The sequence below is a fragment of the Rhinolophus ferrumequinum genome, chromosome 27, assembly GCF_004115265.2.
Source record: "Rhinolophus ferrumequinum isolate MPI-CBG mRhiFer1 chromosome 27, mRhiFer1_v1.p, whole genome shotgun sequence".
In the NCBI taxonomy this organism is placed as follows: Eukaryota; Metazoa; Chordata; class Mammalia; order Chiroptera; family Rhinolophidae; genus Rhinolophus; species Rhinolophus ferrumequinum.
Window position 1 is genome coordinate 14908589 of NC_046310.1, and position 26577 is coordinate 14935165.

General features: G+C 39.9%; 1 protein-coding gene across 12 annotated transcripts in view; it reads right to left on the minus strand.

The window, feature by feature from the left end:
* The window catches only part of CDC42BPA (CDC42 binding protein kinase alpha), a 197866-nt gene extending 177007 nt beyond the window's left edge, over nt 1-20859 (minus strand). For 4 of the 12 annotated variants that reach the window (XM_033099455.1, XM_033099454.1, XM_033099452.1 and 1 more), the window contains exon 1: nt 19384-20859. In XM_033099455.1, coding sequence (XP_032955346.1) covers nt 19384-19561 — 178 coding nt within the window. In that variant the 5' untranslated portion in view covers nt 19562-20859. The remainder of the gene's footprint in view (nt 1-19383) is intronic. The other 8 variants (XM_033099447.1, XM_033099449.1, XM_033099448.1 and 5 more) reach the window with 5 other exon arrangements.
* Nucleotides 20860-26577: the final 5718 nt, after the last annotated feature.

The following is a 26577-nucleotide window of genomic DNA, read 5'->3' on the forward strand; positions in this document are numbered from 1 at the left end:
TTGCCAGAGACAAGATTCAAAACTGGACCACAAAGATTGACTCTAAAACCCAGCGTTTGTCCACAACAGTCCAGCAGTAGTCATGAAATATTTCTGTTCACATACTGTCTCTACAAAGGTTCTGGGAAAAAACAATGTATTCCCTTGAACAGTTTAAATTATAGCTCAAATATTTAATTATAGGTTTAATGGTTATAAATGATGTAACTTCCAACATATTTCATATTGTGTATGTGCTTTAAATAGAATTCCATCAAAACCTGGAATTTATGAAAATTTATGGGAAACGTCCACCATACGATCTAATGGCAAAGCCAATCCTCACTGTCAAACCAATCAGCAAAATATGACTTATTTCTGTCATAAAAAATTTTGACTTTAATTTTAATTCAAATGAATGGCTTATTACATAGCCTAGTATCAACTATTTAGCTTCCAAGTTTTCAGAAAGATAATGGATGATAGAGCTTTGTCACTAGTTTGTAAGCTTGTGAAATAAAACACCTGCTTCAGTACTTTTTATTGAAGCCCTTTTTGTTTTGCCCTCCCTTGGGAGCTATGCATTCTCAAACAGTCCTTTTTGTTTTGCACCCAGGAGATTTTCACAATCCAAAGCAATGCACCATAGCAAGATTTGAGACAGGTAAGAAGTATGCCTTTATTTTATAAAGCGGGAGGTGGGCAATTGTGTAATGGGAGAGGAACAAGAAAAGTAACAGACTTAAGAGTGTTCTCAAACAGATGGATTTTAGAAAAGAATATTTAGTGAAGCTGAGAATCTGGAATTTGACTCCCATCAAACTATATACAACCACATACCCCTTGGGAAGTCTTCATGAACTCTGGGTACCGATACCTCAGTTTGAAGACTACTACATTGGATTATCATAATCCTGACGTTAGTAGAAATTGACAATCGGCATTTTAACAAAAAACTTTAATCTGATTTTAATTAATTGATTCTCCGGTGGAAGTGAATGGCGATACCTTAAAAACGGACTCCATCTGGAGGCTTTGTTTCCTAACAGGGATCATCTGCCTTATGTGAGGATTGTCCTGGCTGGGGATGGGGATCACTTTCTCAGCCCTCCCCCTCTTTTCCTCACCCTAGGATAAGCTTGCCAGCCACTGGATCTCAGCACAGTGATTCAGGGTGACGGAACTGTTTCTCGGGGCTGGAACTGCCTCTGAGGGTCCCAGGGACAGACCTGCTGCTCCTGGTAGCCAAGGCTCCATCAGTAGTCTAGTGTCTGTTCCATAGTCCTGATACAGTGCCAGGCCTGCTGCCGGCCCCCCACCGCATTCTCCAGTCCTCCACACCCCAAAACTGTATGGCACATGTGAGCACAGAGAACGCTGAACCATATGAGAATCTAGGCCAAACCAAACTAGGAAAGTCAGTCTGCTGCCCTATTAAAACCCCTTCATGCTGCAGTAAAAAAAATATACATATATACATTTCCGAAGTCTTTTTAATCACTACAACTCTTTTACCTGATTGGCTGCTCTGGTGTGACCCAGAACCAGGTAGGGGTAGGTAAGTTCAGAGCCCTCGCTCCTCAGCCTCCGTTTTTGTCCCTACGTCCCATCCCAGGCATTCCTGGGGAACTCCAGGGCTTCTCAGAACACGGCCCGTCAGGGTATCATCGCCAGGCTGAGTTCCCCACGCCCTGGGACATAGGCAGTCAGCCAGCCAAGGGCGACCACCTCGTCCCAGCCCTTAGGATTCTGGGTGAGGGCACCTGTCCTGGATCCAAAGGACCAGAAGACATGACGCCCTCAGCAGCAGCTATCCCAGGGCCCCAGAAGCAGCCCAGAATTTACAGGTTTGCCCCCATCCAGCTGCTGAGTCTCCTGTGGCAGATACCCTGTGCCTGCAGAGCCAGGGCAAGTGAGACCTGGAGGCCCTGCCCTGAGCACCAGGCAGCAATGCGGTCTGAGCACCTCCCACCCTCCACCCAGAGCTGGCACTTCTGCAAGTGTTCCAACCCGACAACTGCGAGTTTGAGAACAAAGCCTGAAGCAGGCAAGAGGAGTGGGACACAGCACTGCCCAGAGACTCACGAGACCTGAACTTCTGCTCTGACCTGCCAGAACTCATAAATAACCCTGGGCAGGACCTACCCTTAATTAAAAAAGGGGAGGGAGAGAGCCCACTGGTTCTGAGTAAAACCAGAGCAGTCGATCAGAAAACGAGTTCTAATGATTGAAAAAAGAAAAAAAAGAAAAAAAAACTAGAGTGAATGAGTAAATATTGCTAGGAATGCAATATTAATATTCTTAGGGTGAGAATAGCCATTTTCTGAAAATTATTATTTTTAATAATAGGTTCAGAGCTCTAGCCCCTCAGCTTCTAGTGAAGCACCTAAACTGGGGGTGCTCTTGGGGACCCGACACACATCTCCTCTCTAGTTTTCCAAAAATCCCATTACCTCCCAACATTCTCAGCTGATTACTTTGTCTTAAGCATTACTGAAATAACAGAAATAATCAGAAGGGAACTGTTTTCTCTTCCACCACCAAATCTACCCACTTACCTGTACCTGTAACCCTGTCCTCTGCTTCCCTACCACAAAAACAACCAAACATACAAAAAAAGCAAGTGCCCTGCTCTAATCAAAGCCCGATCCCTGTCTTTATGTTCCCTCTTTCCTACATCATAAATTTCTTTCTCCCGTTGGATCATTTTTATCAACCATAGTTTTCTCTCATGCTTAAAAACCTCCCTAACCTCATGTCCCCCCAGCTACCACCAAATTTCTGTGCTCCCCATCACAGTGAAAGCTCTTTAAAGAACGGTCCTTACTTGTGGCTTCCCCTTTGCGTCCATGTTCCCCTCATCTGGCTCCGTTTGGACTTTTGCCTGCATTTTCGCCACATTCACAACGTGTGATATTCCTTTCTTCTGAAATTTTGATTCTGCTTCCTGACAAAGCATTCTCCTGGTTTTCTTCTCCCTCCAAGGCCACTCTCCATTTCTGGCGCCTCCTCCACACCACGCTGCTCAAGCTCTAAATTCTGGATGCCTCAAGAATCAACTCTTGGCCCTTTTCTTTTCCTCTTGATACATTTGCTTTAAGAAATCTCATCTACTCGTCCCACGACTTTACCTATAAGCTGATGAATCTGAAATTTACACATCCAGTCCTAAACTTTCCAATCACTAACATATCTTCTTCAGGGTAGCACATCAGCTGCCTACTGTCCCACACTTAACACGACCGATACAAAATTCTTAATTCTCGCCCCATTGAGTGACAGGTCTCCCCATCATGTCACTCAATCTCAATGGTGGCAGTACAACTGAGTAGTTGCGATTAAGAGGGTGCGTTCTAAAATCAAATTAAATGTTTTGGATCTTGACACCACCACTTACTATCTATGAGACTGAACACATATGCCTCAGTTTCCTCATCTGTAAAATAGACATAAAGCTACCTTCTTCATAAGATGAAAATTGCTTAGGTAGTACCTGACACACAGTAAATACTCAATAAATATTAGCTGTAGTTATTCATCTGGGTGCTCTGGCCAAAAATACGTGCTTCATCCCATGACCAACCAATCTAACTTACCACCCAAAACACTGTCATGTCCTACTCTTTTGTTTTCCTTATAGCTCTTACCAATACCTGAAATAATGTATTTACATGTTTATTTCCTGACTTCCCCAAATTATGATGTAAACTCCATGCCAGCTGAGACCTTGCCTGTCTTGTTCGTGCTGTATCTCCAGAAAGTGGCACCTACCACATAGGAGGCATTAAGTATTTGTTAAAATGAATTAATAAGTATACTACAAAAATATTGTCATAACAAAAGACTACAAATCTTAAGACTACTTATATTTTGATAGAAAGCAATTTCCAAGTCTCCTTGCTGTAAAAACAAATACATATGCAATGGCTTCCCAATGCCCACAGGGTCAAATTCAAATCATGTAGTAAAACCAACTGAAACGGCCACAACTCACCATTCCAACTATATTTCCCACTGTCCCCCGCTCTGCTCCAAGCACAGGCCTTGGAGCCCTCCTGCCTCCGTACTCTGCATTCCCCTTACATCTAAAATGCCCTCCTCCTATGCTGAATTCACAAAACACTAACATCTTAGGCTCAGCTCAAACGTCTCCTCCGTGATTGATCCTTTTCCACTCCCCACTCTCCTCATCAATAGTAATCTCTTGTGCCTCTTTCAATACACTTACGTTCTGCTTAATTCTTTGAGGGCAGGAAACCACATGTTGTTCATCTTTATTGTTCCCACACTCCATTATACACATAATAATTCCCACACTCTATTACACACATATTTATTGTGCACATTATTTAGTGAGTTGACTGAAAGCAGACCTTCTCCTAACCACACTTCTGCAGATACCGCCACCAATATACTGGAATTCGTGTTAGAGATACAATGACAGATGACCCTTGATGTGACATATAAAAAGACAATTAATAATAATCCAAGATAAATCATACTGGTTGTCAAACAAAGACCATAAAAATATTTTATAGGCATTTAGAGAGGGATAAGCCAACAAAAGATGGCATGGCTGAGAAAAGTATCGTTTTTAATGACCATTTGCAATTTTAAAATTAAAATTTAATTAGAGATATCTATAATGCATCCTTTGCTCTCTTCCACACAATAACACTGGCTCAGAATCCTTAAATCAAAACCACATATTAGAGAAGGCATTACTTAAAGGGAAAAAACAAACAACACCATAAAACTTTACTGTAGCACTAATAAGTCCTAAAATGTAGACTGCAATGCCAACTGGAGTGGATACTGTGGTTTACCCAGAATCCATGCCCACTTCCTAAATAGAATCCTAATATTGTTAAGTTACACGTCCCTCACACAGCCCATGTACCTCAAAAATCCCACCAATAAAATGACTGGGTCAGGAACCGACATGAGACCTAACTGTGGACACTACGACCAGACAGGTGTTGGGGGAATTTCCATGAAAAGTCAAGTCTTGTTCCTCACGAGAGGGCTACAGGAAACCACTTCTCTCTCCTCCCACCTGAACAAGGAATCACGTTGCTTCAGTGCCATCCCATAACCTTGGGGGAAAGCAGTGTTAAGAAAAGCCTACACCAGGCGGCCGCTGCTGCCCTGACCAAGATGGCCGGGGCTATAATTCTGTCCCCCCTCAGCCCCTACACCGCCAGGATCAACCAGGCCACACCCTACAACTACCCAGTGCCCATCCGAGATGCCAGAGGGAACATGCCCACCCTGAGGACCCCCAGGGCCCAAGCTTGGAGGGGCTGAAGAAACTGAGCAGTTCCACTGATGGGGAGGAGGCCACCTTCCAGTGGCCCCAGTAAAAATGAATGTGAAAACCAAAACAAAAAACTACAAAAAAGAAAAGCCTACACTACAGCAGCAGGGAGACTGAAAGAATCTGGATGCTTGAGAACAGAGAAGCTTACCCTACCTTTGCTCTTCATAGGTTAGCCAGTAAAACCAATGTGCATTGGATTTTCAGTTATTGACAGCCAAAAGCACACTATAAACCCTCCATTTTTATTATGCAATCAACAACCTTTTCTTATTACTGTACTATCATTTAAATTGTTTCTTTTCATTCCAACCATTGAAGTCAGAACTCGTACTATCAGATATTCAAACTGTTTCTGCCACAGAATCAAATATTCAAGAAATAAAGTACAAATGTTCACAAAATTCCATTTAAATTCATTTTTTTAAAGTTAAAAATAATGAACAGGCTCTATTATAATTTTTTAAATATAACTGTTTAAAAAAAGAAATATACAGCCAAGATGATTTTTAAATTTTCAAATGAAAACTACATTTTACTAAATATATACCTCTATTTAGAGATAAACGTTTCCATATTTTTATCCTGAAAGATAAAAATGAAATAGATACAATTATTATGAAAAAGATCTTGTTCCAACTATTTTCAGATAGAGTGGCGAGTGGCAGGAAAACAAGTATTTTTTAATTTATTTTTATTAACAAATGAGGAATCAGTAAAGTTCACTGAAGTCTCTATTACTGAGATGTAGTGGTAATTCAACAGGTATTAAGATAATTTGGTCATAATCTTATTATTTTCAACTGAATTCTAAAATCAAAATTCTCAATTTTTAAAAAATTACTTGAAAAGAGGATTATGAGGATAAGAAGTATTTTAATAACATTATTATAAGGAATGTCTCCTTCTCATCATTTTATCTTCCACAACTCGTTCAATTATCTAGCACAAATCATTCCATAACTGTTTGAAATTAATTATTGCCATAATCATTAATGATCACTTTTTGACGTCTGATCCATATTTCTGAGAAATTTTTTCTGCTTTACCAGCCAATTTTTATACTGGTTTTAACTTTAGCTGTCACATTTTTAATTGCAAAGAACTTTTTTCATTCTCTTTTGTTCAGTTTTATGACATCCTGATTTACTTCATGGTTTTTTCTCTTATCTCTGGGAATATTAATGATAGTTTTACATTTATTTTTGAAGTTATGCTTTCCCTGCAGAGTCAGCTTCATACAAGCTTTTTTTTCTGTTTGTCTGCATGTATGTTTGTCTGTACCTTATACATGAGAGGCTTTCCTCAGATATCTGGCAATCCTTGGTTTTCTATTCATATTTAGATAAGAGAAAATGAAGAGCTGATCTGAAGTTCTGATCCCCTGGGTGAGGTCCACTGATAATAAACTTCACTGCAGTGTGATTGCCTGAGCCCTGTACTGAGGAATCCCTGATAGCTTTATCTTTAGGTCTTTCTTCTTGGCCTGGTCAGATTGTCCAGAGAAGACTCTTCTAATCTTTGTGATAAAGGCCTAGTTGCAGCATTCTGAGAGCCAAGTGGAAGACAATAAGAGACAGGTTTATAAACCACTACTTGTAAGAAATCACTTTTGAAATAAAACAGGATAAATCAACGAGGAAAGAAGTCCCTGATATACAAAAATATGATTTTCACGCAATCCTTCAAGATCAAATCTATTGCTTTTAGCCTTGCCTGTAACAAGTACAATGGCGTTAATTCATTCATCCAACATTGCCAAATGCCTGCTATGTGCCATCAACTATACGAGCACAGACAAATAGGGGAGGAGTTCCAAAAGAGTTTCCAAACAAGTTAACCAATACGTGAAAAGTCATGGAATAGTCAAAGAACATGACTTAATCAGTAGAAGAGTCAGTACTTCATTACAACTGGAGGAAAAGGGGAGTATGGGACAAAAGGGCAGCACAAGAGAACATGAACATGGGGGATAATGCAACTGCTCTATAGCTTGACTATGCTAGTGGTCTACATTTGTCAAAACTCATACGATGTACACCAAAAAGTAAATTTTAACAGATTTTTGTAGATTTTTAAAATATTTTTTAAAAATTTCTAAAGGTGAGAGTGGGAAGTAAATATAAACAAACTTGTGTATGTGTACACACACACACACACACACACGCATTAGGTGGGGTAAATCAAAGCAGGCACAGCGGACAGAAGTCATGGTCCACCAGAGTAGGGTGTTGAAGGCAGAGCTGGATGAAAGGATATCCACATACAAGAGCTGCACGGCACTGAGCGTGTCCGAGCCTGAGGAACCTGAGGAGCGCATCCAGGGGGTGGAAGGAAAGCCTGCTATGGGCAGTCAGAATCTGAGCAAGGTGAGGAGCACATCTGTGGGAGGACAGAGAGATGGCAACCTGGCCATCAAAATCAAAGCTCAAATGGGATGATGGCAGCTAGGCATGAGGAGCCCATGACGGCTTAGGGTGAGCAGGTCATCTGCATGAGGGAGGGGCTGGCAACATTCGTGGTTACACACTGAGCGGTTGATCTCATAAGTAAATATATTAGGGATAATGGGACCCAGGCTTCTCACTGTTGGAGAAGGGAGTTACAGAATGGAAAAGAAAAAATATAGAGTGCATCCTATAGGGCTGGATTGGAATCAGAGGTATCCATGCAAACTCACGGTCTTCAATATATACGTGTAGAAATATAGAGCGAGAAAATATATGGAGAAATAAATATATATGAGGTGTGATCAAACAATACAGTGAATGTTTAAATTAAAAAAAAAATTATTACAGTAAAAGACACATCGCCATTAATCCCCTTCAAAATACTCCCCCTCGCTTCTAACACACTTATCCCATCGTTCTTGCCACTTTTTGAAGCAGTTCTGAAGTCCTCTTTTGTGAGTGTGTTTAGTTGCGCTGTCATGGCTGCCTTGATGTCTTGAATCATTTTGTCTTTGTGGAAGAGACAGAAGTTGTGCAGTGCCAGATCCGGTGACTAAGGTAGATAAGGACACACCGTAATAGTTCTATTTGACAGAAATTGCCAGAAGTGATGTGTGACATAGAGAGTTGTCCCAATAGAGGATGATTCATGACAGCACACTTTAAAGCACAGTTTCTCTCAACCACAGCTCACAACCGACTGCACTGAACAAGCTGAAACTTGCCACACACTGTTACTAAGGTTCAACGCACCACTTTCCGTACTGAAGACCCCTGCCTTTCTGTTGGATGGCACTGCCTTTCTGTTGGATGTTCACCGTATGTTTTGATCATTACGGAAAGATTCCCTGTCACACATCGATTCTGGTATATGGTAATTTCTGTCAAATAAAAACACTATGGTGTGTCCTCATTCATCTTATTCACCGGAGCTGACACCGTGTGACTTCTGGCTCTTTCCTCAAAGTCAAAATGACCACGAACAGTAAACATTTTGAATCAATTCTGGACACCGAGGCAGTCACGACAGTGCAACTAAAGACATTCATGGAAGAGGACTTCCAGAACTGCTTCGGAAAGTGGCAAGAACAATGGGATTAAGTGTGTTAGAAGCGAGGGGGAGTATTTTGAGGGGGATTAATGGCAATGTTACTCTTACTGTAAAAATTTTATTTAAACATTCACCATATTGTTTGATCACACCTCATATATGTATGTATGTAACTGTGTAGATAGCATAGATCCACTAACAGAGCAAAAATATAAACAGCAATGAGCACTCACAGAGCCTTGATCTTGGATTCTATATCATCCTCCACTAAAAGAAACCAGGACTCCTTAGAAAAATGGCTGATTCCAGAGTAAGGATACTGCAAGATAAGCCTAAACCATCTTCTTGTGCCAGAAAGCAAGAAAGTGCTCAGAGTGAGAAAGACATGTCAAAGAACATAGAAACCAAATTGAAAGGACTCCTACTAGCCAAATCTGGGTCAATTTGAGCCTCAAAATAAATAATGATAGTAAAGAATTATAACCTAATGAATAAACTAGACAATCATGAGCCCAAACTGATATAAAATAGAGTTTGATAAAGAGCAGGATATTTAAATAATTTCAAAGTATCTCCTCAGAAAATGCTTATTAATTACCAAGGAGGAAAAAATTAACTTGACAGTGGAGAAGGCTGAAAGATACCACCGTAATAAAATAAAGTGAACACCCATTATTTGCCAACTATATCTCAATAGGGCTGGAAAAAATAATAAAATGAACACAATAATAATGGAGAGACATAAATATCATGCACCACTTAATAAAATGCAATGACAAGAACACAGCATCATTTCTAGAATATTCTTGCCAAAGATGTGGTATCATAAACAAACTCAAATTGAGGGTTACTACAAATGCTACAAAATAACCAGCCTGCAATCTTCAAAAGTGTCAAAGTCATGAAAGTCAAAAATATGAAGAGCTAGTCCAGAATGAATGATATCCAAATGCAACAAACATGTGATTTTGAACTGAATCCTTTTGCTATAAAGACATTATCAGAACTGACAAAACTTGAATGAGGTCTAAGGATTAGATGACAGTAACGCATCAGTATTAATTTCTGAAGTTATGCAAAGAATAGAAAGTCGAAAATACACACAAACATGTTTGGGAATGATAGGGCATCAAGTAGGCAATTTACTCTCAAATGGTTCAGAGGCGGAACATTGGATGTCTGTGCTAAGGAATTTAAAATGTCATTCTGAAAGCTATCAGTAGTCACTGTAGGATATTAAGCAAGATGTTGACATCATCAAAGGATCATGTGTAAGCCTTTTTAAAAGTCCTTCTCTAAGGCCCTGGATATGTAGGAGTCACAATATTTTCAGTGTAGGAACACATGTAATAATGAGGTTACAGATTACTTAGCATTAAATTGAGAGAAAAAAGCATGATTAATAAAGACAGTAAGATCCAGGAATGTAATCCATTTGGAGGCATTTAATACAGACAAGTCAATTAAACCAGATGTACACAAGGTTGAATAAAATCAGGATAACCCAAGAGCTGCTGCACTTCATTGGGATTGCCACAGGAACACAGGAAAAGAAACAAATCTGATCACTTAATCACAACCTCAAGCAATGTAATACAGCGATGGACTCCTGGAAAAAACTGTCAACTTAGCATGCATCAGTCAGAAATCGGTGACACATTATAAAGGCACGCAGCAAAAAGACAGAAACAGAAATCAACACCACACTTGCAAATATTCCTGTGGTTTTAACTATAAACTCTAGGAAAATCTTTGTAAGTATGGAATGTGGAAAAGCTTTATGATAATCATATCAATATTTCAGCTTCACCAATACCTGAGCTTTTAGTGTGTTTCTAAATGTTTCTTAGTTATGATTTTTGGTCAGGGCAAGGCCGTAGTTAACTAGCAATACAACCTCAAAATGGGGTTTTAATCATTGTGGGCTTCTCTTAATCTTGCCAAATACGTATTTTTTAAATCTTAGGACAGAACACTTCTAAGTAAATGTTTGACGGCTTTTAATAATATCTGAGTCAACCTGGGGCATTAGCCACTCTCAGTAAACCAGGTATTAAGGGTGGGATTGTTGCTGCAGCAGGACAACTCCACTGCTTTTACAAAACCCTCATAAAATCTAATTAGCTATGTTCTATTTCACAACCACGACGTCTCCCTCTCAAGTTCTGTACCAATTCTGAGGTAACTGGATTAGAAAATCATCAAGCTGTATGGGGGAAGAAAAATCACTAGATTAGCAGGTTTATCTTTGCAAACCAAGGACGACACATATAAACATAGACTTAGAGGCATGTATCAAGTCTTACTGTCCCTTGTCCATAAACACAGAGACACCCAACGCAGACCTCCACACCAGCCTAATGAATACTGCCGACTGGCTTCGAAGTGGATGCAAATGGAAGTTCTAAAAAAGGCAAGTCAATTCAAACCTATGCCTCTGGAGTCTGATGTAAATTATGACAACATTCAAAAACAATGTGGTAGAAGAATTCAGTAACCACTATTGTCACATAACCAGCTTAAAGGCTCTGACACTGCCTATGGATTCTTAATGCGTGAGTATGCCAGCGTGTCCAAAATTCTGCTCAATCAATGTTCCTCATAAAAAGGGTCCAAAGTCAAATGACTTAGGCAATTCTATGTAAACAAAGTTAAAGGTTTCTATACTGCACAACTTTTAAAACTTTTACCACGATAATGTGCTCTGCAGGATCCAAAGAGGGATGTAATGAACACTGCTTCCCATCTTACATATCCACTGAACTTTTAATTTTCAGAATATTCATTATATCTCTTGAAATATAGTTTGAATTAAAAAACACCAGTGTGCAATGTTAATTTTCTTCAGACTTACTGTAAAACCACACAACATGCATTTATGGATGCTGCATAATCTTTAGTCCATAAAGTCCTAAGTGAAGGGCACACCAATCATTTTTCATGATTATTTTAAGCTTATTCGGAGTTTCAGGTTCAGAATACTAGCATTGAGTTGCATATTTGAACTATACAACTCTAAAAATAAAACACAACTAGCCATCTCATAATATCTGCTGTTGGTGATGCAAAGAATGGGCACTGGCTTAATATTTACTGAAAAATAGTTCAGTTTATAACAATTAAATGTTCCACACGTGAAATATCCTAAAAGAAGGAATAAGATTGTTTGCCAAATCATACAGGGAAAGACATCTCAATGCCAATGTAATTTAATAAATATTATCAGTAAGATGAAGATCTGTTAATGGTAAAACAAAATTTTCTACACCCTTGCATTCGTACAGCGATACATTTCAACTAAAGTTTACCCAAAAAATGGCATTTTGGTTCTTGCTTTATCATAAGGCTAGACAGAACTTAAAAAACAGACTGGAGAAAAAAGCCATCAAATCCGTCCAAAAATCACCAGAAAAGAAAAATTCCTAAACCAAGTTTTTCAACCTTTTGGCAAAACAGGTACTGCTATTATGTTCAATTTTTTTACAGATGATAAAAGAAAGAGAATAAGTAACCTGCTTAAATCATCTGGCCAATAATCAAAGGGCATGGGTCTGAATCCAAAGCCCCTGCTCCTTTCCAGTGTATTGGTTTAGAGCAGGAATATTTCAGGTTGAGGTATTCCATCCACTTGCAGATCTTCACCATGGAAACTCTAAGTAAATGTAATTAAGCTTTATCACTATGATAGAGAAAAATGAATAGAAGGTGGTTTTAATTGATTAAGTCTACAGTGATGTGTAAGCAATTTGAAATAAAACTGCAAGTTAACAAATGCTTGCACATGACTAAATGAATTCACACGTATTTGAAAGATTGTTTTCATCCACATAAGTAGTACTTTTGAGCATAATTAGATTGTGGGTGAGAGGAATGGTGTTGATGGGGAAGAATTAAAGAGAAAAATAAATTACATCAGGAGAGGGGAAAAAACTAATTTATCCCCATATAAGCCATTTGTCTTTAAATAATGAAGTTGAATTATCCTCTAGTATTACCTGCCACCCTCATACCCAGAGTAGAAGGTTATAGTGATCGCAGAGTTCTAATCAGTTCATAGTGCTGAAGCAGCACCAATTAAATATGGTTTTCTCTTTAACAAAAGGATTGTATTTTCTGGTTTCTTTGCGCTACATATAAATAGGTACTGGCACTTGAAACCATAGCCTCACAAATACAATGTTATAAATAATTGTAAAATTCTCATACTAGTCCAAAAGTCTGAGAAGAATGGCTTAGCTAGAGTGTAACCTTAGACAAAATAGTACTTAACACTATAAAGGACTCTTAAATTGCGTAAGTGATGCAAATGGATGATCTTTTCCTCTTAAATATCACAAGGTAATGAATAAAGATTCAGATAGACAGTAGTTTTGTAATATGTTATAATAATAGTAACTAAAGCTGCAAAAGATAAAGTGAGAATTTCTGTACTTACTGTGTTTATCTTTCAGTTCACATGACTATAAATAGAAGACAATTAAAAGTCCACAATCACTAAGTAAAATATAACTTATTCAGATTTAGATTCTCTCCAAACCACACAGTATCCCCAAAGAGTCCCTCAAATTATCTCTTAGAACCCTCCCTAATAAAAGGAACACATGACCTCATATTAATGGAGCATTTCCCAAAGGGTGTTCATTGGAACACACTGGTAACCATCCACCTTCCAGATATTCTGCAAAAAAATATGATTCCATAACCATATAAACTTTGTAAATTCTAGGAAAATCTGCAGTATTTTTAATGTGCAATTTTAAAATAGTTTCCAAATTTATTTAGCACATAACCCTCTCCTAACCCCCTCCCCCAAAGCACCTATTAATATCCCATGGATTTCCAGACATATTTTGAAACCATGGAGGGGGCTAGAGTGGAAAGGCCTGGTTCCAATAGAAGCAAACAGTTGATCTGAGGAACAATTAAGGGGCAAACAGCGAAATTAGAAAGTGGGGAGCCAGGTCTTCATGCCTCCTGTTACCATGAAAGTCACAGTGCTGCTCTCCTATAGCAACAGATGAAGAAGCACTAGAATGGGGGGCGGGGGTGTTAGACAAACAAGGGCTACCATTCCCCACCTATTAACTGGAAATAGGAGTGGGCACTGCAGAGAGGAAGTAGGGAACAACTAGCTAGAAAGAGGGATCCTGGAGCTCTGATCAGTATCAATGGAAGAAAAGGAAATCTCCTACCGTGTTTTCCCCAAAATAAGACCTAGACAGATAATCAGTTCTAATGCGTCTTCTGGAGCAAAAATTAATATAAGACCCGGTCTTATTTTACTGTAATGGAAGACCGGGTCTTTAATAAATTAATATAATATAATGTAATATAATATAATATGGGGTCTCATGTTAATTTTTGCTTCAAAAGATGCATCGAACTGATTGTCTGGCTAGGTCTTTATTTGGGGTAACATGGTAGATCTGGAGAGGAATTTTCTATACAGTGACAACAAAAGACAGCCATTCGTATGTCTGGGATGACCTACAGTAAAAATGGGGTCATTCAGAAACAAAACTCATTATGGAAAGAACTTCTTGATTCATTGAGATACAGTAAAAGCAGCTGAGCAATTCTTGCTACCAAAAACTGAAGTCATTCTCACTGGCAGTTTCATGAGTCACAAGGGATGAGAAATCTACAGAACTAGCAAATCCTCCTCACCTACATCTACTCTAGAGTTCATCTGGAGTAACTGGAAGATATAACCAAAAAACTACTACCAACGTCTATAGGTCATATGGTTCTTCCTCATGTTCAAGCTTATACAACTCTGACCATCAATGGAAGTCTACATCCAAGAGTCCAAAGTCAGAAAAGGAAAAATGACAAAAGGAAAGGGAAATGAACCAGCAAACATAATACAAAGGAGTGAAGTTAATTCCTCTGCCCATTAAGTTCTAAATTAAAAATACCCAATCATTCAGGGATCAGACTAAAGCAACCCTGGGAAACAGTATATCCACGCTCACGTTCTTATTCTTCCTCTTTCCCATACTCCCTCTCTCATCCTCCCTCTTTCTCTCCAAGTCCCTACCTAAACTCACTCTCTTCATTAAATTCTTCAGCCTGTCCCTAATTGTATCATGTGTGTGCTTTTTCAAAAAAGGAAGTATGTCTGTAATCTTTTCATCAACATATTTTAGCTTCATCTACACTAAAGAGTTGCAAACTTTTTTTGCCCAATCTACAGTAAAGAGATACAAGAAAACAGAAGAATTTTGTGTAACAATACTTCTTTCTACACTTGATGTACTTGCTATTTTCTATTCTAGTCTATAATTTTCAAATGCTGGTGAGACTTAATAAATTGCTTTTAAAACCTATCAAAACCAACAAAATGAAAAACAATGAGCTACCTACACAACATACTGGCAAATAAGTATACCGAAAGAGAAAATGTTTTGGAGGAAATTTTTTGACTGCCATAGAAAAGTAGTACAATAAAACATTAATTTGTACCAAGCTCAGTTCTCTTACCATAAAATAACCTGGACTTACTATGTAATATTAATCAAGGAATTATGGGACATTTAAGAAAATTTGCAACATATTATGCTATTTGTTTTTACACTGCCATGCTAAGATACGCCTTACATTTCCACATGAAATAAATTCCAAAAATTCATATTTAATCCTGACATCCCTGTTATCACTCATAGAGCAACAGATTCTTAAAAAAAAAAAAAAAGAAAAAGAACTGGAAAAATAATACCCACCAACTTAGTGAACACCATGCTAAGTGTGCCAGCATTGTGTCAGATCAAATCATTATATTTATTCACTATTGTTCTTAGAATAGACTATTAGGTGGTTAGTATAAAGGAAAAAGTGCCCAACTGATATTTCTGATGACATTCATAAAGATCCTAATTGAGGACTTAAATAAAAATAAACTTAATCATCTATATTAAATGAGCATTTAATAATTTGGTATGATTAATAATTCTACTCCGGAAAAGCTAATACTGAGAAACAGCAGAACAAAGTATCCTAGAAAAGATACTTCTAATCAAGCCATCATCACCTCACCTAATTGACCCACACATAAAAAAAATGTGAATAATCTTTAAAACTACTCTAATACATCCACAGTACCTGCTGATGTATTCTAGTAACAAGTTTATTAATCATTCAGACAATTGTGTGTGGAGGGAGGTATACGTTAAATAAGCTATAAAACGACTGTATTTTAAGGATAACTTAAATGAAATGTTACAAAATCCAAGATTCAGGAAGCATCAAAACCAGTTATTCACATACAGACAGCTCAGATGTTTCTTTGGTATTGAGTAATACTATCTTACATCTACATTTTAAGTAAATGAGTAAAGAATTACCTAAAATTCCAATTTCCCATTTCATAGTAGAGGGAAGCTAATTCAATTAATAATATACGCATTTAGTCATTACTAACAATTAGTTTATAATATAAACGTCATTTTTACTTCTACAACTGTATTGTAACTATTCTAGAGTTATGCTACTGACATCAAAACTCTAATTTTATCAAAAACATAAAAACCAGAATCATTTCAACAACTTAAAAAACAAAGGAGACAAAACAAAGTTTTTCAAATCTTCTTAGATGTAACTGCAAAATATATATTATTAAATATAAAAGTGATCTATGACCTGAAGGCCCTCTGATCCCCTTGCTCTACTGCTTACCGGCTTAATCCCCTCTTAATCCCCTCTTCCCCTCTAAAGCTCTGCTTATTTCCTCCCTCAAGACGTCAGTACCAAGAGCAGGGAATGCTGTCCAACATATCTCATTTTGAATCATCAGTTTGCTTACTGTCATGATACTGTAATGAACAAAACAATGACTGTACCAATATAAACGTGAAATGGACCATAACTAGGAATAAAGCAAAACTGATGGAAATGCAGCAAGGCAGACCGAATCCTGGCTGACTCCATTTAAAAGTAGCCTATCATCAGCATAAAAATAAGCCATATCTGGATGACACTTTCATGAATATAAACAGCCAAACGCGAATATACAGCATATATTACAAAGAATTTAACTACTGCTCTCCTGTTGCAAATAGTGGGTCTTTTAAAATTCAAACTAAAAATTGTATCACTTAAGGAAGGCAAATTTAAATTACCAAATTTAATCCCAACAAACAATCCCTGTAAAATTTCCATCACAGACCAAAATAAATAAATAAATAATGTTTAAAAAATTAAATTGAGGTCCATTCACTACCTGCAAACTTCCTTAATCTAATTGTTATTTTATGTAACGTTAAGCAATGAGGGGGGGGAAGGGCATTTCCCAAAATGTAGTAATCAATCCATACATGAAGAACAGCTGATATATTTCAATGCTTAAATGAGGAGACGGAATTCTTAAATAACCTAAATTCTCAAATAACTTAAAGACAGTAGATACTACGACTTATACGATACATCTCGACAGATTTTCCACTCTTACCTTTCTTTTCTTAATCCTTACCCAAACTTGTAGTTGGTAACTCCCACTTTCAAGACCTCATAGTTCCAACTTAAAAATGCCTGAGACTTAACTGACACTGCCTACCCCCAAAGTGTGCAAAATAATTCCTTAAAATTCTACTCTCTTGTTCTCTGTCACTGAGAAACACAACAGAAGTTTACTTAAAAGACTGTCCATCATTGTTATGTCATATCAGACTTTTAAAAAGACAAATAGGAAAGATACTACTAAAACTTAATTTGCTTTAAAATGTGAAAAGTCCCTGGTTTGAAATTATTTAAAATATATTAATAAAAATAAAGTGTATTTGGCCAAATACTTATTTGACTTTTGGCTTATTTGGCTTAACTTAAATACGTATAAAAAAGGTTTTTTTAAATATATATAGTATGAGAAACAAAGCCCGAGAAAACATATTTAGTGGAAAATATACATAAATTATTCTGATAATACTATACAGAAAAGTATCTCATGCATAAAACTACTATGTAAACTCTTACTACCAAAAGGCAACTGAGCATATGGTTTTTTTATCATAATTTTAAAATTGTATTTACTACTGGAACATACAAATAGTTCTCCCTTCATTTTGCAGATGAGAAAGAAGATACTACATGACAATCACAATCGTAGACTAGAGTATCATTCTGGAACCATAATTCTAGAACTGAAACTCTAAAAGTACTAAAATCTTTTCTTTGAATCTTCAAGGAAAAAACACTAAAACATTTCTAAATTTATAAAACATGGGATGTAAAACTAAATAAGCTTTATAAAATATTTAACTCTAAACATAAAAATAAAAGACATACAATGCCAATACGAAAGTCAAAATTGTCTCACTCTTAAGAGAGAAGTCACTTGAAAGATGGTTTAGAATTCTTACATTCCCAGGAAAAGTCTGACAGTCTGTTTTTTAAAAAGCATTCTATTCACATTAATATACATAAAAAAATTTTTAAACCTCATGACATCAAGTTGCTAGTAAACTTCTGATACTGGCAACCTTAATAATTAAAGTGATGTGTAGGCAAATCCAAAAAAAAAAAAGACCCCAAAATAATCATCAACTGACTTGTACTTGAGGAAAATAAAGCTTTACTTGGGAACAAAGACATTTTAGTATCAAAACTTTCCAACAAACTAAAATTATTAATATTCCAAAGGGACACAATACAGTAGTACTTTGGCTAATATCCTTCAAAAGCCAATGTACCAATATAGGTCTAGGTGATGATGTATATTCTTCCAATAGAGAACAGCTGGATGTTCGAATGGACTTGTATGTAACACGGGATACAGAAGAACTTAAGCTACAGAAGCTTGAAGGTCACAGGGGAGTTTTTCCTCCCATCATTGATCTATTCCATCCAGTACAATAAGTCTTCTAAATCACATCACTATTTAGGAGAACGAAGACAAAAATCGAACCGGTTTAGATTTGAATTAAAATTTGAGCAAATCAAACTTGCAGGCGGGAGCTGCTCCCAAACATCCTCTCCCAGCTACTATCACAACATTTTTAAACATTTATGTCATGTTATCTTACAAACATGACAATCTGCGGAAAGTCCATGTTTAGTAGTTCCTTTGCTTGTACTATAAAGAAATTAAATAAAACTCACCGGTAACTACCTTCAAGTTCCTGTTGACATAAGATATTCTAATATCTCCTCCCATTTCCAGAGTGAGTTCCAAAGTCTGGGAAGGAATGTTTCCACTAATAAATACCTTTCAATTGAATGTCTGTTATACCACCAGGCATGAGGCAACTGGAGCAAGCATCCATTTTTGCCCATCGCATAATTATGCAAAAGCTCTTACTGCTAACCTAAAAATATAAGCTATTCCTCCTAAGTTCCACATTATCTCATGGCAACAATTGTAGCCTGTTTGTACTCCTGGGGAAATATTTACCAAAAACTAGGGGGGAAAATATTGAATAATTTATGTCTATTCTTTTATTGTATATATATTTAAATACATTATGGTGATATATTCTATATACTATATTACACATTATATACACGTTTATATACTCAGAGTTTACTTATAACTCTATAACAATTAAATCATAATGCCCAGCTAAAGAGTTTTTTAAAAAAAAATACAAACTTACCCCATTCTAGGTATTCAAGAATGTTCTTCTCTCTTCTCAGCGGAGAATTATTGCATTCATCATAAAGGCAGATGAGTATATCCAGTAACGTTTCCACACTGAAGCACTGCCCATTGGTCTGAGCCGGCCCATCCAAAATAAACTGCTCCAACTGCCTCAAACGCACTTCTCCAGACATGTTGGCTTCGATTTCTGCTGGTTTTCCTTTAAATTATTATTAACGATTTTTACTATGATTCTTTGAAACTAAATTTTAAAAGGTGTGGTTTTAAAAACAAACCACTTGTTATTCAAACAACTGTCATGCAATGCCGGTGCTGAATTAAACATCCAACACACCGGTGACCCTCACTTAACTGAAGCGTCTTCAATTTCACACATATACATATATTTTGAGGGATAGTTACCATAAAATATATATTTGATACATTTTTTAAAGAATACAATTAAGTCGTATATTTAAATAAAATAATAATTAAAAGTACAACGAACCAAAGAGTCAACACTTCTTTAGGAAAAAAACTCTGCTCCTTCATTCAAAATTCAACTCGTGCAACATAATCCTGAAACGAATCCGGTTGCATCATTAATGAATTAAGTCCGATCTGCATCAGCAATTCACTTCCCAGGAAGAAGGAAAACAGAAAAAGGAGGAAAAAGCCAGAATGTATATAAGGGGGAGGGAAAACCAAAAATTCGGCTGCAAATCCTTCCAACCACCGCTTGGATGATGCATCAGCGGCAATTTCTCCAGCGGGAAGGGAGGGGGCGAGTCCCTGAAGCGCCCCTCGGCCCGGAGCACGCCAAGTCTTGCCCGGAGGAGGCTTTTCCTTTCTCCTCCCGAGCTCCTGCTTTTTAAGGCTTTGCAGTTAGTCTCATTTCCAACGGACTGGGAGGAAAAGTCTTCATTTTTCTCCCCGCTTCTCCCAGGGGCCTGACTGGCGGCGCGGCCGGGGCTGGAAACGCGGGCTGCGGACGGCACTGGCCGCGGGGCTCCGGGAGCAGCGGCTACTTAGCCGCCCGAGCGCGCTCCATGTCGGTGGTCGCTGATCGGCCGGCCTGGGCCGCGCCGGGCGGAGAGCCGGGTCTCCTCACACCCGCACCGCGGCCGCCCGCCGGAGGCTCCCGACGCCCTGACGAGGGGGGTGCTGCCCGGGATTCAAAGGACACGGACCGCAGCAGCTGCGGCGGCGGCGCGGGCGGCTCCAGCAGCTACTTCTGCCCCTTCTTCACAGCCCTGGGTGGAGGGCATCTTTCCGCGGCGAGCAGGGAGACGGCCGAGGCGCCGGAGGAGGGACTGGTGCGCGGGGAGGAGAGCAGAGGCTGCCGCAGCCCGGCTCGCAGCCACTCCCTTCCTTTCCCTCCCACCCCTCCCCCGCCTTCCCGGTCCTCTCGCGCCCGCGCCCTGGGCTCCGCGAGGCGCCCCCGTCCCCGCCGCACGCAGGCGGACGCTCGCCGCCGAGGCCAGGCCAATATGGCGGCCCGCGCCCCCCCCCGCCCGCGCGCGCGCCCTCTCCCCTCCCCGCCCCGCCCCCGCCCGAGCCCACGAGCCGAGCGCGCTCGGTCTGCGGCCGCGCCGAGCGGAGCCGAGGCCCTGGAAGGGGCGCGGGCGGCGGCACCACCCTGAAGGGAGGGTGGGGACCGCCTGGGCCGGCGAGGCTGCGGCTGCCGCAACGTGGAATGCAGGGATACGGGAGGACTCGGGAGGCCGCGGAGGACGAGGAGGCGGGAGGACCCGGCACGGGCTGGGAACTGCGCCACCGCCTCGCCGCGCTGCCCGGTTCCCGACGCTTCTCGTACGGATCGCAGAGCGGGGGTGCTTCCTCGCCCTCGGTGACACCACCTGTCCCGCACGTTCGTTAAGGGCTGTAGGCTCCCGGCAGATCTGCAAACGGCAGTGCCTCTCTCACCGCCCCCTACCTGCTCACCACCCGCCCCCAAATTCAGTTCTCCAGCACTCCAGAGTAATCATTTCCTGGGTGTCTAATTACACCCCTGCTTGTGTCATTTCCCAGGACAAATACAATGACAGACTTGTTTGTATGTGCTACCATCCAAGTCATGAGTGTGTGTGTGCGAAGGATAGAATTCCCCATCTCTATTCCCAAAAGTTTCCCTGCGTGGAGCACAGTGTTTTCTCCTCCGGAACTATTCTAGCTGCTGCCTGTTTATCCCCAGCCAAGGTTACCACCTACAGGAGATTCAGCCGATGAAGCAAGTCAAGACAGTTCACCACTATCAGCAAACCTGCATCCCCCGTTTGCGTGGACACACACACACACACACACACACACACACACACACACGTGACCCAATGGCACAGTGCAGAAAACTGGGCAGTGAAGACAAGTCATTCAATAGTTACCGCCCTTGGTGCATTTTAGGGCCTTCCAGGTTTTTCCGATCTTGGTTTCAGAAGAGCGCTCTTACAGATTTCTCATGCAAGGTCCCACATTTAAATATATCGCTAAACTGGGTCACTGCATTCCTGTCTTTTCCTCTCAAAATTGCCATCTCCTTTATACTCTTTCTCCAAAACAATTATTTTTTAGTCCTTTCCGACACCCGTGGGGCAGTTATGTTTTCTATGTCAGTGCCCATAGTTGCATCTTTTTACATCTTAATATGGAAGCTGAGGAAGCACTAGAATTAAAGGTCCAGAAGTCGAAAAATGAAGGCTAACAAATTATTCCAGTTGCTGTCATTCACAAAATACTGTGAATTATTTTGCGAACTCTACACTTGCCAAATTGACAGTTGACGCCATAAATAAGGACAGCATTATTTCCACGTGCTCCTGGCACAGGATTGATGCTTAGACTCAGACAAAAGATCAATCATTTCTAGCCGTGACATCTTTATATGTATGTGTTCTCTAATTATAAAAGTAATAGAAAAGGAAAAATAAAAGTTTAACCCTAACACAGATAATGATTAACATGTTGGGGTTGGTTATACAAGTCTTTTTCATGCATTCTAACAAAAATGATGCATAATAAAGACAGTTTTATAGCCTCCTGTTCTCACTTAGCAATATATTATGAATATCTTCTCAGATCAAATATTCTTCAACAGCATGGTTTTTAATCATGAAGCCGACATTTTAACACTTCCATTTGACCATGTGGTAGGGTAGCAAAGGAAAAAGGTAGTTCTTCTACTTTTATACCACAGAACTGGCTCCAAGCTACCTACTTACCCAGCTTGTAAATAACTCTAAAGAAGAGTTTAAAAGAGAGAAGTTAAATTATGTTAGGTCTCCATAAATGCTAATGAACAATGGAAGTGCAGTATATGAGATACAGATACATTTTTAATAAAAGAGTCATGCTGTCAATCCTTTCTGTTAGCACTTGGGTACCACCCACAGTCCAGAGTATTGACATTTGCATAATAACCTTTACCACATTGTTTAGAGAGTAGCAGGGAGAACTTATTTTTATTTAAAAAAAAGAAAAAAGAAGAAGGAAGAAGGTTGAACCCAATCAATTTTGCTTGAATAATTCAAGCTCAGAGACTTAATCATTAACTAGACACTAAACACATTGTGCGCGTGTTATTTTAAATGTTCCAGTTGAAGTGTGAACATGCTTGTTAATGAAACCGGTCTTAAACCAAAGAAAGACGCAGCCCCAGTCACCCACAGTGCTGCATGGCTGGGTGTTCTTTGGGAAAAGAGCCTGGAGGAGGTCTTTGCGAAATTCTGCTTCGGGAGAGTAGATACATACCACTGCAAACACAATTTGTTTGAAATAGAGAAAGTTTTACGAAGGTGCTGGAAATTATGCAGACTGTTTGGAAAAGAAAGGACAGGAGAGGACATGAAGGTAGGAGAATGAAAGGAATAAGACAGGACAAGAGTCACTAGAGCAAGTCTTCCATGGAAGCTTTCTCTGGCCTAAGAGCAGGAAGATGGATCCACCATTTAATATTTGTAACAACTGGCCCCACTCTTACTTGGCTACGTCTTACTGCAGAAACAGGGCAAAAAGCAAGGTGAATGCCACAGCAGGGCACCACGTCCCCTTTCAGCCCAGCTAGCACATCCTGACTCTGCAAATGAAAGACATGGTTTAGTACCCTCTGAGGACAGCACACCATCAAATGCTTGTCCTCACTTCATGTCTGGCTCCTGACATGAGTACCAACTGCAAAGGCTTATGTTATGGAAAAAGGAGACCTTTGTAATTAATAATTCCCTCTTTCACAGAACACTTACAATGTGTAAATACTGCCCTGAGTACTTTGAACAGGTTATTCTATTCAATCCTGATCGCCATATGAAGTAGCAAAATTATCATCTCCGTATCATAGATGAGGAAACAGAGCTTCAGAAAGCTTAAATAACTTGTGAACAACCACACAGCTAGCAAGTGACATGGAAGCTGGGAGTCTAAACCAAACTTATCTCATGCCGAGGCCCATGGGTTTAACCACCATACAAGTGATGTCTGAAACATCATGAAATTCTGTAAACCCAACTCCTCCTTTCTGTTGTACCAGGAAGCAGTGGGATATTGCTGTCAATTCACATATTTGGGCATTAGAAATTGACATCAGAGCAGAAGAGGAAAACCCATATATGATGAACCAGGGTTCAACCAGAAAAACAGAAATCACGGTGTACTTAAACCAGAAGAATATTAATTCTGGGAAATGGGTACACAGGTGATGGAAAAGCTGAGGAGACAAACAGGGGAGACCCACTGACTGGCAGCAGCAGCCACTACCCCCTGCCTCCCCATCCAGGCTGGTGGGAGCTGGAGCCACAGAGAAGGTGCAAAGGCTGCACGGGAGGCTGCCCCAAGGAGGGGTGAGGGGAGAATCCCCTTACCTGGACTCTCTTGCCGCTAACACAGTTTGTGAAAGAGAATAGAGCCAAGCAGGCCATGGGTGAGGAGTGGCTGTCAAGGCAAATGGGCCAAGGATTGACACACATACAAACACCGTTTAATTTTTATCCAAAGTATTAAAAAAAAGTCAATAAACCAAATGCTTTATGTCTGAACAACCATTCAGTGAATTTTGAAGTGGCATTGGTTTTAACATAGGAGTGGTTTTCACTCCTCCCTCTTCATAAAGTTGAAAAAAAACAAACCCTCCTCATCTAGGGCACGTTTACTTAGGTCAACAGACTCGGGTTCACAGACTCTTATTTCTCACTTGCTTATCAATGGACCTTGCCCATCTTGTCCTGTCTTTAAATCTCTCGTTTAAATCTCTCATTAAAGCTCTACATATACAAGCGCTACTATAAATGGAATTTTCCAAACTATCTTTCGAGTCAAACATTTTAATAGAGATCCTGTCCTCTACTAGAGCTATTTAGTAAATTTGAACAGTATTCTCCTATAAATTCCATCAGCATTGAAACATTTGGCAAGGCTCCATGGCCATGTGGGTTGACAAAAACCAAGCCATTTAAGCCAACGCGTTCCTCTCAGCCCTGAAGTGGAGCTGGAGGTAATCTAGTCAGGACCCAGGGGCTGGCAGCCAAAGAAGTGAGATGTGAAGAATCCAGTTACCACAATCTGGAAATCTCTCTGGCCAAAGTTACCAGTGACTTCCACATTTCGAAAGCCAGTGGTCAATCCTCAGTCCGCGTCTCATTTGACCTTGTAGCAGGATTTGACAGCACCGATCACCCCTCTTAATGGAAACACTTTTCTTCACTGGGCTTCGGCACACTTGATTTTCTACTACTTCACCGGCCACTCTTTCTCCATTTTCTTTGCTAGGTCCTCGTTGCCTTCCTGATCTCCAAAAACCGGAGTGTCCCAGGGTTCAGTCTTTGAACCTTTTCTCTTTTCTCTCTACACCCACTCCCTAGGTGATTTCAATCGGTCTGAAGGACTCAAATACGATATATGATGGTTTGAAAAACATGTCACAGATTCTTCAACATTCCTCTCATTGAGAGGCTGGGCCTTTACTCCTTCACCTTGAACGTAGGCCAATCTTAGTGACTCACTTGTAGCAGATAGAATACGGCAGAAGTGACTGTTTAACTTTCCAGGCTGGGCCACTAAAGGTCATGCAGCCTCACCTTATCCTCTGAAATGCTATCACTGGAACCCTGCACTGCCATGTAAGAAGTTCAACTGCTATACAAAGTTCAGTGGTCCCAAAGCTGCCATGCTAGGAGAGGGCCCAAGCCATATAATAGAGCCACATGTAGACACTTAGAAAGCAGCTCTAGGTAGCACCAACTGCCAGACATGTGACTGAAGATGCCTCGTGATGATCCCAGCTCCCTGCTGTCAAGTCACCGCAGCTAAGACTCCAAGTCTTCCCAGCTGAGGCCCCACTTTTTGTGGAGCCGAGACATATATAAGACCAGGTCTTATATTATAGTAAAATAAGACCGGGTCTTATATTAATTTTTGCTCCAAAAGACATGTTAGAGCTGATTGGCCAGCCTAGGTCTTATTTTCGGGGAAACACGGTAGTTCTCTGAGGAAGTTTACATGATACAAACTCCGGAAGAAAGTAGAACGTGGTCTCTGATACTAAATGCTGGGTGAATGGCACAGCATTTCTCCCTTCATGGAGCTTATATTTTAGTGGAGAGATTCAGGCAATAAGCAAACATTCAAGTCAACAACAACGAAACCCCACAATGCCACGCAGATACGTGTTATAAAAAAGCAGGATAAATGGATAGAGAATGGCAGGATGGAGGGCTGCATTTATAATAGCTTGTCCAGGAAATGCCTCTCTGATGAAGTGATGTTTGAGCAGAGCCTTGAATAGAGTGGGAGGGTGTGCTGTTCTCTGGATATATGGTGGAAGAATGTTCCAGGCGGAGGGAATGGCAGATTGCAAAGACTCTGAGGCAGGAGTGGATAGTACATGGGAAAGGGTACAGGGGAATAGTGTCGCTGGGACACACCGAGTTGGAGGGTGGGGAATGGTAGGAGATGAAATCAGGCAGATAATCAGGGACCAGATCAGGCCGGGCCTTGTAAACTATGGTAGGAATTTGGTTTTTATTTCAAGAATCATGGGAAGCAATTGGAGGATTCTGAGCTGGGGTATGAAGGTAGCGGGGAGGTGGTAAGGCGTGGTCACCTCTGTTTTGATATTCAGACGAGCATCTGTTTTGATTGGTGGGAAACCCTCCCATTCTGGTTATCAACTATTTTGAATTTTACCCCTGCTTTCAAGATAGAGTAGACAGGATATGCTGGTAGA